General features: G+C 46.9%; 1 protein-coding gene across 9 annotated transcripts in view; it reads right to left on the bottom strand.

The window, feature by feature from the left end:
- Positions 1–6: 6 nt before the first annotated feature.
- The window catches only part of OSBPL3 (oxysterol binding protein like 3), a 146,236-nt gene continuing 134,320 nt past the window's right edge, over positions 7–11,922 (bottom strand). For all 9 annotated transcript variants that reach the window (XM_006779002.2, XM_006778999.1, XM_006779006.1 and 6 more), the window contains 4 exons: positions 10,017–10,161; positions 6,398–6,524; positions 3,646–3,768; positions 7–112 (listed from right to left, as the gene is read on the bottom strand). In XM_006779002.2, coding sequence (XP_006779065.1) covers positions 16–112; positions 3,646–3,768; positions 6,398–6,524; positions 10,017–10,161 — 492 coding nt within the window. In that variant the 3' untranslated portion in view covers positions 7–15. The remainder of the gene's footprint in view (positions 113–3,645; positions 3,769–6,397; positions 6,525–10,016; positions 10,162–11,922) is intronic.

The raw sequence follows: 11,922 nt of genomic DNA, 5'->3' as shown, positions 1-11,922 counted from the left end.
TCGTTCTTGCCCCTTTCACCACAGGACAGGATGGTCCAGCTTGGAAAAACCGAGATCTTTCCTCAGTTCCAGATAGGTGCCGTTGCTCACCCAGGAGTCATCAGCGGATTTCCTGTGGGAGGTAAGGAGGTCGTGAGGCTCTGGACAGTCCTGTCCTCTCCCGCCCTCCCCCTCCTCCTCTCCGGCCCGCTGCCGTCCTCACATGCCTGCAAGGCCCCTGACAGCCCAGTCCTGCAGCCGCGAGGGACGTGCACACCTGGAAACCTCTCTCTTATTTCTGACTTTGTTCTCACACACAGAGGCTGTCAAACACGGCGCTTCTGCGATAAGACAGCCACTGCCTTGTGCATGACTGCGTAAAACTGAGCCAACCTGGTTGCTCATATCAAGTGAGAAGTTAACATGAAAAACAAAAGGAGTAGGAAGCCATGCCGGTCTGGAGAGAATTGCCTTGGTTCATCATTCTTGGACAACATAATATATTATGTAAATCCAAGATCAAAAGATGCAAAAGGTAAGTAGCTAGAAGAGTTTTCCTACTCCTGTCTCCCAGTTCCCCAAGAAGCAATAGTGCATCAGCTTCATTCTTTCAGAGAAATTTCATGCATGCGTGAGGTACACACACACACACACACACACACACACACACTCCACCCCTCTCCCATTTTTCACTCAATGGGTAGCACTGTGGCGTCCTATCCCTTGAGTTTTTGACATAACAATATATATTGGAGATCATTTTCCAGTGTCACAATAAGGTCACCAAACTACAGCCCAAAGCCCAATTCCAGCCTTCTGCCTGCCTGCCTGTGTGGCACAGTTTTACTGGAATATGATCTTGCCAGCGTGTGAGTACTGTCTGTGGCTGCTTTCATGCTGCAGCACGGGCTTGAGGAATCACTGCTGAGCCCTCATGGCCTGCAAAGCTAACAATATTTACCACTTGCCCTTTTCAGAAAAAGTTTGGTGACTCCAACAATAAGAGATTCCTCATTTAAAAAAAAACACAGCTATCTAATATACCATTGCAGGGACGGCTGCAATTTAACAGGTAACCTGCAGGGTGGGCATTTAGGAGGTCGTTTTCAATCTCTAGCTATTATAATCATGTTTATAATAATACTAGAGGCCTGATGCACGAAATTCATGCAAGGGGCTCGGCCCTCGCAGTCCCGGCTTCGTCCAGATGATCATTCAGCTGTCTGGTCTAATTAGCATATTACACTTTTATTATTATAGATAATAAATGTATAATATCCTATCTTATATATACATGAGCAGTTACAGTAAAAATTCCTGTAAGTAGAACTGCTGAGTCAAAGAGTACGTGTATTTGTAATTTCAATGGATATTATCATGTTTTAGGAGCAAAAGCAGTGAGTGCCTGCTGTTCCACTCTCAGGAACACCCCCCCCCCAATGTCCCCCTGCTCTAACACAGGGATGTGTTTACAGGGACCAGCCTGCATCTCGGATCCTTCACTGCGAAACAGAGGCCTGATGCTGCCCAAGCTCTGGTTTCCACTTGAAATTCCCGGTGACACTGTCACTGCTCCTCACGGTGTGAATGGAGACACCCAAGGCCCCACAGTCCTCTCTGTCATCTCCTGTCCAATGCTGATAACTTCATAGAAAACCCAAAGGAAACGGGGCCACGGCCACTCGGCCACAGCTGTGCTGTCCTTTGCCACTGCAGACAGAGTGAGACGCAGGACAGCCTGGGCGACACTTCATAGTTTGCACTTAATGTTCACTTGCTTCCCAGCGGCTCCCACAGACTCTGTGAGTCATTTTTGATGTTTTCACATTAGACCAAGCTGATGAATCTCCTTACCTAGTTCTTGGGCCAGTTCGGTGACCCACAACGTTTAATGATTCTGAGAAATACTGTAACGAGCACCTTTATGAATGCAGACTCTCCTTGTTTAAAGATGACACTAGGTGATTTATGAGGGGAAAAAAGAATTGACCTTCTTAAGGGTATATGTGTGTATCAGTTGAGCCATTTATCTATAACTTGCTTTAAAAAATAATTTAAGGTCTTTTTTTTTTTAAAAAAATACATTTTATTGATTTTTTAGAGAGAGGAAGGGAGAGGGACAGAGAGTTAGAAACATCGATGAGAGAGAAACATCGATCAGCTGCCTCCTGCACACCTCCTACCGGGGAAGTGCCTGCAACCAAGGTACATGCCCTTGACCGGAATCGAACCTGGGACCTTTCAGTCCGCAGGCTAATGCTCTACCACCACTGAGCCAAACCAGTTAGGGCTACGGTCTTATTTTTAAAAATATTTATATGAAGTTATGAATATTTTGGGATGAAACTCTAGCCAGTTAATCTTCACCTGCTCACCTCCTGAGTTTGTAAAAGTGATCAGAAGGGACCTGGCAAAATCCACATCAGCTTTGGAGAAAAAAGCATTGTATTTGGGGGACAGAACATTACTTATTGCTCTTTAGCTGTTTTGGAAAACATACTTTGTTGCTGCTGTGGTAGATTAGTAACTAATTCCTCCTAAAAGTGCTTCTGTTGTCCATTAAAAACCATCATCAACAAAAACAACAAATCCACCCAAACAACAAAAAAAACCCTGGTTGCCCTGAAAACAAGACTCAGAGGAAGAGTGAGGGCAGGAGCTCCTGGCTTTTCCACAAGTGCCTGTTTTAATGTTGATTTAAGAAAATATTTAACAAAACCCCTAAAACCATATAGAGGCCTGGCCTGGCAGTCCAAGAGCCAGGCCCCAGTCCAGGACATTCCACGGGGTCCTTCCACAGGTCACACCCCCCTCCTCCTAACCCCCGTTCCCTGGGTCTTCTTTCTTTTTGTGTGTGTTTTAATATATTTTTATTGATTTCAGAGAGGAAGGGAGAGGGGGAGAGAGAGAGAGAGAGAGAGAGAATCATTGATTGGCTGCTTCCTACATGCCCCACACTGAGGATCACACCTGCATCCAGGGCATGTGCCCTGACTGGGAATCGAACCGTGACTCCTGGTTCACAGGTCAACACTCAACCATTGAGCCACACAGGCTGGGCTTTTTTTTTTTCCCTGTTAAAATAAAAGAGGCGGCGAAGGGCTGATGACCTCTGATGCCTCTTCTACAGCTTTATTTTTTTTAATGGGACCTTCTTGGCAAGTTACTTTAAAATGAATAGTACATGTTCCAAATCCAAGCCCAAGGGCACTGGAACTTCTGCAGTTTGGACACTTGGTTCCATGTTGGTAGCAGTGGGGTGATCCTTAATGATCTCTTGCTGAGTAAAACACACCTCGGTGGGGGACCACGCTCAGACATGGATTTAACAAGCTGGCCGGCCTCGGGGGCCCGGTGAGGGCGGTCTCCTTGCTTCTCCCACACGCACTCACTGAGCACCTCCTTGCAAACTCACTGGGCTAGACGGCCTGAGACACGGCAAAGGAGGCAAGAAGACAGGACCGCTGGGGAGGAAGAGGCTGGGACAGCCGAGCCCAGTGTCACAGAAGGTCGGCCCTCACAGAGGGGAGGTGTCACCACTCTGAAGCTGGGAACACACCAAGGACCTCTTATTTGGGGAGGAGACACCCCTGCTCACTCTTCATACCAGAAGCATCAGGTGCCGCCAGCACCCACCGGCCAGTACCCACAGGCCTGGGCACTCACCTGAAAAACCGCGGCTGGTGCTCCACGTTGTTCTCCTCCAAGACCCGCCGCCTGTCCCTCTGCAGCTGCTCAACCCTCTGCTTCTGCACCTCGGCTTCCTCCACGTTCCCTTCTTCCAGAAACCTGAGGCGTGGAGGGACAAATAGAGGAACTCAAACCCACGGAATGTAGCAACGTTACTGCTGAAACTGCAGGTGTCCAAACTGGATATTCCAAACACTCACTCTCCTATACATAGGCCCTTCTCCAACCCTTAAAACGAGGTTGTGAGGTCAGGGAAGATCTGATTTTTAAAATTGGTGATATATACATACTAGTATATATCAAAAAATTATGTCTATACAAAGTAATTTGGAGTAAAGTCTCCCACTCATCCTTGTCTCTGATTCTTGCTACCTATTTCCTGCCCACCCCATCGTCACTCTGCTGGTAACCCCCTGCTATTAGTTTCTAGTGCATTCTTCTAGACCAGCCGTGGGCAAACTACGGCCCGCGGGCCGGATCCGGCCCATTTGAAATGAATAAAACTAAAAAAAGAGAAAAAAGACCGTACCCTTTTATGTAATGATGTTTACTTTGAATTTATATTAGTTCACACGAACACTCCATCCATGCTTTTGTTTCGGCCCTCCGGTCCAGTTTAAGAACCCATCGTGGCCCTCGAGTCAAAAAGTTTGCCCACCCCTGCTCTAGAATCTAGAGAGTCCTTATACCAATAAAGCAAACATTCTTACCTCCTCTCTCTCCCTTTTGAAAATATAAATGGCAGCATGCTACAATACTGTCTATGCTGTGGCTTCTTTTGTTGTACCTTTTTTTATTTTTAAAATATGTTTTATTGATTTTTCACAGAGAGGAAGGGAGAGGGACAGAGAGCTAGAAACATCGATGAGAAACATCGATCAGCTGCCTCTTGCACATTCCCCACTGGGGATGTGCCTGCAACCAAGGAACATGCCCTTGGCTGGAATCGAACCTGGGACCCTTGAGTCCACAGGCCGATGCTCTATCCACTGAGCCAAACTAGTTAGGGCTTACCTTTTTTAAAATTCTCACCCGAGGATATTCTTCCACTGATTTTTTTTTTTTTAAGAGAGAGAGTGGATGGGAAGGAGGAAGAAGAGAGGACAGAGTGAAACATTGTTGTGAGAGAGACACATTGATTGGTCGCCTCCTGTATGCACCCAACCTGGGCCAGGGATTGAGTCTGCAAACGAGGTACGTGCCCTTGACCTGGAATGGAACCCGCAACCCTTCAGTCCGCAGGCCGACCTCTAACCACTGAACAAAGCCGGCCAAGGCTTGTTTTACCTTTACTTAACAATGCGGGGTGGGGAGAAAGTAGCTTTACAGTTATGAGTACCCGAAACAGAGTCTATTCTTGTATTAATTATTTTATTATTTTCTAAATGAACAACTATAAACCTACTTTTGCTCCACGCTGTATATCTTGGAGATCTTTCTTGGTAGCACACAGACATCTTCATTTTTTATTAGCTGCATAATATTCAATTGTGTGGACATACCTGAATTTATTTAAATAATTTCCTACTGACAGACATTGGGGATGCTCCCAATTTTTAAATGTAATTTATCATTAATGCTGCAATGAATGACCATGTATATCTGTCATTTTGTGCGTGGGTTAGTGTACCTGTAAGGAGAAATTTCTAGAAGTGAGATTGCTGGGTTAAAGGGTGAGCTTGTAATATATATATATAAAACCAATCGCACTTCATGGGGATTATACCATTTACATTGCCACCAGCAATGTTATTAGTGCGCCTTTGCCCTATAGCCTCAGCGTACACCACACTTTTGTGTCTTTGCTATCTGATAGGTTAAGAAATGGGACATCAATGGGGTTCTAAAAATTTCATTTCTTTGAGTGAGATGGAGCATCTTTCATGTTTAAGGGACATTTGCATTTCTTATTTTGTGACCTATTCATTTCCTTATGTCCATTTTTAAAATGAGTTGATCTTGATTTCTAGAACCAATTCATGAAATGAGTTGCAAGTACAGATTCCTCAGTTTGTCATTTATCTATTCACTTTGGGTATGTATTTTATTTACTTTGCCATGAAGGGTGTTGATGGGTCTTTCTCTTTCTCTTTCTCTCTCTCTCTTTCTTTTAATAAAGTCAAATTTTACCCCCCCCCCTTTTTTTCTTCTGGGTTTTGGGTCTTAATTAGAAAGGCCTTGGGGGAGAGATAATTCTTTCCATTTCATAAAGTAGAAATCTGAGGCTGAGAAAGATTAAAAGACTTATATGTTGCACAGCTTGTTAGCTGCAAACAAAGAATCAAAAGTTAGCTCTCAATGCATCAAAATAATTTAAATTCTAGGGGTGGAGGAAGAGGATGCTCTTTATTCTTTCAACACACAATAAGTTTTCTTTTTATTGAATCAAGTAAAACTCCTACACATATGTAATACCCTTTGTAATACTCTAAGCAATAAAAAAATAAATAAATAAAATTTAAAAAAATAAAATAAAACTCTTAAAAATAAACACTTCTTTGATACTTCAATAGAAATGGGGCTTTACTGATGACTGAACGTCACGCCACACACAGCGCCAAGCTGGGCTCCGTTCCTGCCACACGGCTGCTTCATGTGCCCTGGCCCTCTATTCCTGATGACATTCTCTCTCTCTCAGGTCCCTCTGGTGCCCCGGGAGTGGTTAATAACAGTCTTTATAAAAAGTTTTACATCTCTGGAGACAAAGATAGAAAAAAAAAATCCTTACCTTTGGTCTGGCCTAAATCGAGTGTCAGTAGGTGGTAATAAAGTCTTCAAGGATGAATCAATTTCATTTAATTCTAGTGCGAACTGTGTGAAGCCATAATATTGCTCATAGTCTTTGGGCATGGGATCTACAAGAAAGAGAGATCATTCATCCTAACTTGCATTTCATTTACTTTACTTTTTCATTGCATTTATGTTACTTTTTAATTCCTTCACCTTTTTCATCTCAGACCAGCCATCATCTCTCAGCTCTGAACTCTTCCATTTCTATTAAAATATCCTGGTTAGCAAGCAGAGGCTGAACACTGCCCTATACATTTTCTTCTCTGCAAGTTTTCTCCTACCTACAAGGATAATGCCTCCGCTGTATGGTCGCACAGCAAATTTATAAAACACTGTGAAATTTCTAGACTGTTTAAGCTATAAAAATTGTTCATTTACTAAAATAAACATGAAAAAAAAGCTCTTGGTCCATTTTCCTGACAAACAAGACTGCCACTCTAGAATCCAGGTGTGTTCTTTAAAATGCTCACCCAAGGACATGGAGAGAGAGAGAGAGAGAGAGAGAGAGAGAGAGAGAGAGAGAGAGAGAGAAACATTGACTAGTTCCCTGACTGGGGATCGAACCTGCCACCTGGGTATGTGCCCCGATGGGGAATCAAACTGGCAGCCCTTCAGTGCACAGGACAACACTCAACCAACCCAGCTGCTCCGGCCGGGCTAGAGAATCCATTTTTCATTTGAGAGACGTCAAATTCTCCTAAAACTCTGTCTACTCCCTAAAATAGAGTTGAACTCCTAGCAAGTGGTCAATAAACGTTATTCTTTCTTCCATACCTGCCCTTCTTCTCACATATTTTAATGTAAAACCATCTCAGCAGAAGCCAGGAATGGAGGGATTATGCTGGCACAAACACAGCCGCTGGAACGGAGGGGACGGAGACGACGGGACAGAGGGAAGAAAGCTACCGGGTCACTCGCATTTCCCAGGCGGGGACCACAGAGTGCTCCGGCTGCACAGGAGCCAAGGGGCGAGCGGCTGGGGAGGTTCAGAGGCCCCCAGGCTGCCGCTTCCAGGGCAGGCCCAGGCGGCACAGACCTAGGGGCGGGGCTGCCGCCACCTGGCAAAGGGTGGGCCCACTGCTGCAGCTTAGCCTGCCGGTGGCCACCACCCAGAGCCGGGGACGGTGGAGGCAGGGTCACTGCCCCAGTGGGCCCAGAGGGTTGGACGTGGAACCATAGAGAATTATTCTGGACCCTTACGATCTAATGACATTTTTTCCTTGCTAGTTCAGGCTTGCCTGGGGCCTGTCATCCCTCCATGTCTCCCTTCGGAATGCCAATCCTTTGCCTGTCACCACTGTATTTTGGAAGCACATTTTGGTTTCCTAGGCTCACAGCTGGAGAGGATGAATCACACCTCAAGCCTCACCCACATCTGACATGATATTCAGATGAGCCTTTGGACTTCAGAGTTGATGCTGAAATGAGGTAAGGCTTTGGGCGGCTGTTGGGATGGAATAAATAGATTTTGCCTGTAAGCAGGACAGGAATCTGATGCCCAGAAGCAGAATGTTACAGACTGAATGTATCCTCCCAGAATTCACAGGGTGAAGCCCTCCCCTCCGTGTGGCTGTGTTTGGAGACGGGGCCTCTAAAGAAGTAATGAAGGTTAAGTGAGGTCAGAAGGGTGGGGCCCTGAGCCGTTGGCAGCCTGCAAGCCAGGAGGAGGTCCCTCACCAGAGCCCAAAGGTGCCAGCACCTTGATCTTTGATTTCCCAGCCTCCAGAACTATGAGAAAATAAATTTCTATTGCTTAAGCCACCCAGTATGTGGTACTTTGTTATAGCTGTCAGAGCAGATTCATGGAGACGTATTTCCCTAACTTGAATTCCAGCTAAACATCAAGCTAAAAATGCCCAAATTTACATATTGGGTAAGTCAAACATAGGCTAATGAAATCACTCAAAGCGCAAGCTCTTGTTGCTCACATACGCGAATACAAATATTTTCCATGAACTTTCTCCAGGCCTTTTTTTCCCCCAGACCATTTTTGAAGTCTCAGAAGTCCTTCTTGTCAAATTCTAGGTCTAATGTTCTGAGTGTCCTAAACATGAAAATCATTCCAAAGCTTCCTAATGTGCCTTCAAACATCTATTCCCGTCTCCTTCCCCCAGAGTGAGGACAGCGGTTTTCCTTGGAGATGGGCCTGGATGCTCATGGCCCAGGCAGAGACCGGAAGTCAGTGAACAACACTGACAACAAGAGCAGCAGCTCACATAGTGCTCTATCATCAGGGTTCCACTTTAGCACCCAGAGGGGACGTAGCTATGCTCTGTGGTACACACTTTAAGCAAAGGAAAGTGAATGCTTCATTTGCAGGATGTCACGTGTGCCCCTGAGCCTCTGTAGCTAGGATGGCGGTCACGGCACCAATCCCTTCTCACTGCACATGACCGCTGTGGTGGGGGAGGATGAGGCCGCCGCCCTCTGAAAGAGACACTGTTAGCTGCCCATTCTGCAGCATCTCCCTTCCTTCCTTGCTAATGGAGACCGCTCTGGTCAGACGGCACTGTGTCCTCCCTCGCGGATGCACCTACCCATCCGACTCTCTCCTGCCTACCCGGTTGCCCAGGATTGCTGTGGGATGGGTCTGGACCCGCTTCAAGCTGACAAAATGTAAAGGCATTTCCTGGGGGACCCTTGGAAACCCTTCCTTCCTGAGGAAGGAGAGACACAGCGGAGAAAGCTCTTTTGTCCTCCCTTCTCCCTGCTCGGCGAGCTGCCCCGTGGGGATAAGATACATTTACATCCACGAGGGAAACATCATGGTCATATTGGGAGTCACAGGAGGTGCCCTCGATGATCTGTGCTCCCTAAACAGGGTGCCTCTCGGCAACCCTGGGCCCCCTGCCCCTCGCTTATTATTAAGTATTGGCACATAGCCTCATGCTTTAAGCCACCATTAGAATGGTTATCTTGTTTGGTTTTGTTTGGCCCAAATTATCCTAGTGGTGGTCTCTCAGCACGAGGGGTTTATAATGTGACCATGACTGGGAAACACACTTCGGAGAAGAACTAAAGTCTGCATGCTCTGGGGACCTGTTAGGGAGGCCTGGCTTCCCTGGTGGTCCTTCCACAGCTGCTTCCGGGCTCAGCATCCTTGTGGGATGGCAGGCGCGGTCAGAGTGGCTGTGGTGCTGGATGAGTCTGGGGGAATCCCTGACTCCTGTAGAACCCCCAGGTCACTCTGCTTTTCCGGTAGCATTTTTCTCTTGTCCTACTAAAGAACCGCTTCTTGTCCTTGACTGATATCCCTTCTGTGCCCGGGCACAGGCACAGGCGGCTGGGTGCTGATGGAAGACGGTGGCCATGCATTAGCTATGGCCTCATTCTGGGATAGAACCCAGGGCCTCCCAGAGCGACAGAGGTGCTGGTGATGAGCATGGGAATGAGTCAGACCTGATCCGGTGAATGAAAGAGGGACTGACAACTCAGACCCAGTTAGAAGCAGCCTGGAGACTCTATGGCCACTGATGCCCACCGCTGAGGCCCACCCCTCCACAGTTCCTCTGCCCATGTCCCCACCATCCCCTGGGGCTGATGCCCCTGATACTGACTGGCTCTCCAGACACAGGTGGAGGAGGACGGGCCGCCGTAGTAGATGCTCTCATGCCATTTCCCGAAGAGCCGGTGCACCGCCTTCCCACTCTTGTCAAACACCGTACCTTCGATCTCGCGGGAGTTCGTGCTCCAGTATTTTGCCTAGGATTCAAAAGGGAGTCGTCTATTGAGTATTTTGGGGTCAACTTATTACAGACATGAAGAGGGGGAGGGGAGAGGAAAAAGAAAGAACCGTAAGGGAAATTTTATATTGCATATAGTTTGCCAGTTTGGGACTCTATCTCTTTTTTAATTATTTAATAAAAATTAATAGCTAGCTCTTTAGAGTTTGCAATCTCAACCAGCCAACATTTGGTAACTTTATGTGTGTGTAAGATACTTTTTCCCCCCTACTTTTTCTACATGCAAAGAAATAAAAAAGCTCACTTCTACATCAGCCAAATAGTGTGGTTGGCCTGTAAGCCCTGACACATGCCCCGACCAGGGCTGCAGATAGAGCCTGCAACCGAGGTACATGCCCTTGACCCGAATCAAACTCAGGACCCTTCAGTCCGCAGGCCCATGCTCCACAGACTGAGCCAAACTGGCTAGGGCCTGACAATTGCAATTTAAAAGAAATGTAATTTGTGTAATTTTTTTCTCTAAAGGCACAAGATAGTCTTTTGTAAACCAATAAAGGTGGCTGCTTTGTAAGCCAAGAAATTTTCTAGCATCCCCCCCACAGCCTCCCAAATCTAGATCTGTCCCTCCAACCCCAGGAACCTAAGGCAACACATATCACACTGTGGTTGGTCCTGGCCTGAGACCCGCTGGGCTCAGCTCAGCCTGGAGGGTTTATACACTACTACACCACGCCCAGCAGAGGGAGCTCTAACTCCCTAGAGTTGATTTTTCCCAGATCTTTCAATTACCTGGCTGCCCTACAAAATCTCTACGTAGAAAAAAAAAAAGAAGGCATTATTCCCTAAGTCGAAAATCCAATTGCTGTTTTCAGCTAAAGCAGGATCTATATTTGGAAACCTATAAAGTTGAGTGGCATTTTCAGGCCACATTCCTAGTCTGGTAAATAAGGGAGGAAGGGCGGAGTGCAGCAGCCTCTCCACCTGAATCAGATTCCTAAGCCAGTCCTCGTGTCCTGCAAAAACGAGAAAGATATAAACACAGTCCAGGCTCCACAGTTTATTCCGAAGCAGGACTCGCTTCTTTTTTGCAGATGTTTGCCCACAATCCATTGCTGGGAAGAGGCCGGGACGCCAGAGGCGGCGGTTCTGCTCAGGTCAGCGCCTGCATCTGCTCTCAGGCTCTTCCAACACCAGGGACACGCTCAGTGCGCACTCTCCTCATCGCTCATGGCTATGAACCCCTACTCTGTCCCTCAGTGGGCAAGTGCCACGTGGGTGGCAGGGCTCCTTGGGGAAAAGGCTGGACAAGGGGCTCACAGGGCAGGGGTGCACGGATTCCCGCGCCAGGCGGCCCTTTGCTTCTCTGCAGGGAGCTTAATGACGCCTTCAGGCAGGGCCACGCTTATTTTATGTGAGTCGCTACCAGGTTTACGTCTGACTACAGCCCAGCTTGACTTATGGGTGTAAGAAAGACCCTAGTCCACCTCTCCATCATGCCCCCCACCAGATACCGGTGACACAGAGAGGTACCCCATGAAGTCCCACAATTAGAACCTAATAACTCTGCTTAGAACTTTGATCTGAATTCAGTGCAAACATTTTTTGAGGGGATAACACGCTAAGGCAGCGGTTCTCAACCTGTGGGTCGCGACCCCTTTAGTGGTCGAACGACCCTTTCACAGGGGTCGCCTAAGACCATCCTGCATATCAGATATTTACATTACGATTCATAACAGCAGCAACATTACAGTTATGAAGTAGCAACGAAAATAATTTTATG

This window comes from Myotis davidii, unplaced genomic scaffold (genome assembly GCF_000327345.1).
Source record: "Myotis davidii unplaced genomic scaffold, ASM32734v1 scaffold168, whole genome shotgun sequence".
Taxonomy (NCBI): Eukaryota; Metazoa; Chordata; class Mammalia; order Chiroptera; family Vespertilionidae; genus Myotis; species Myotis davidii.
Note: the sequence above shows the minus strand (reverse complement) of the source record. Positions and strands in the feature narration are given on the sequence as shown.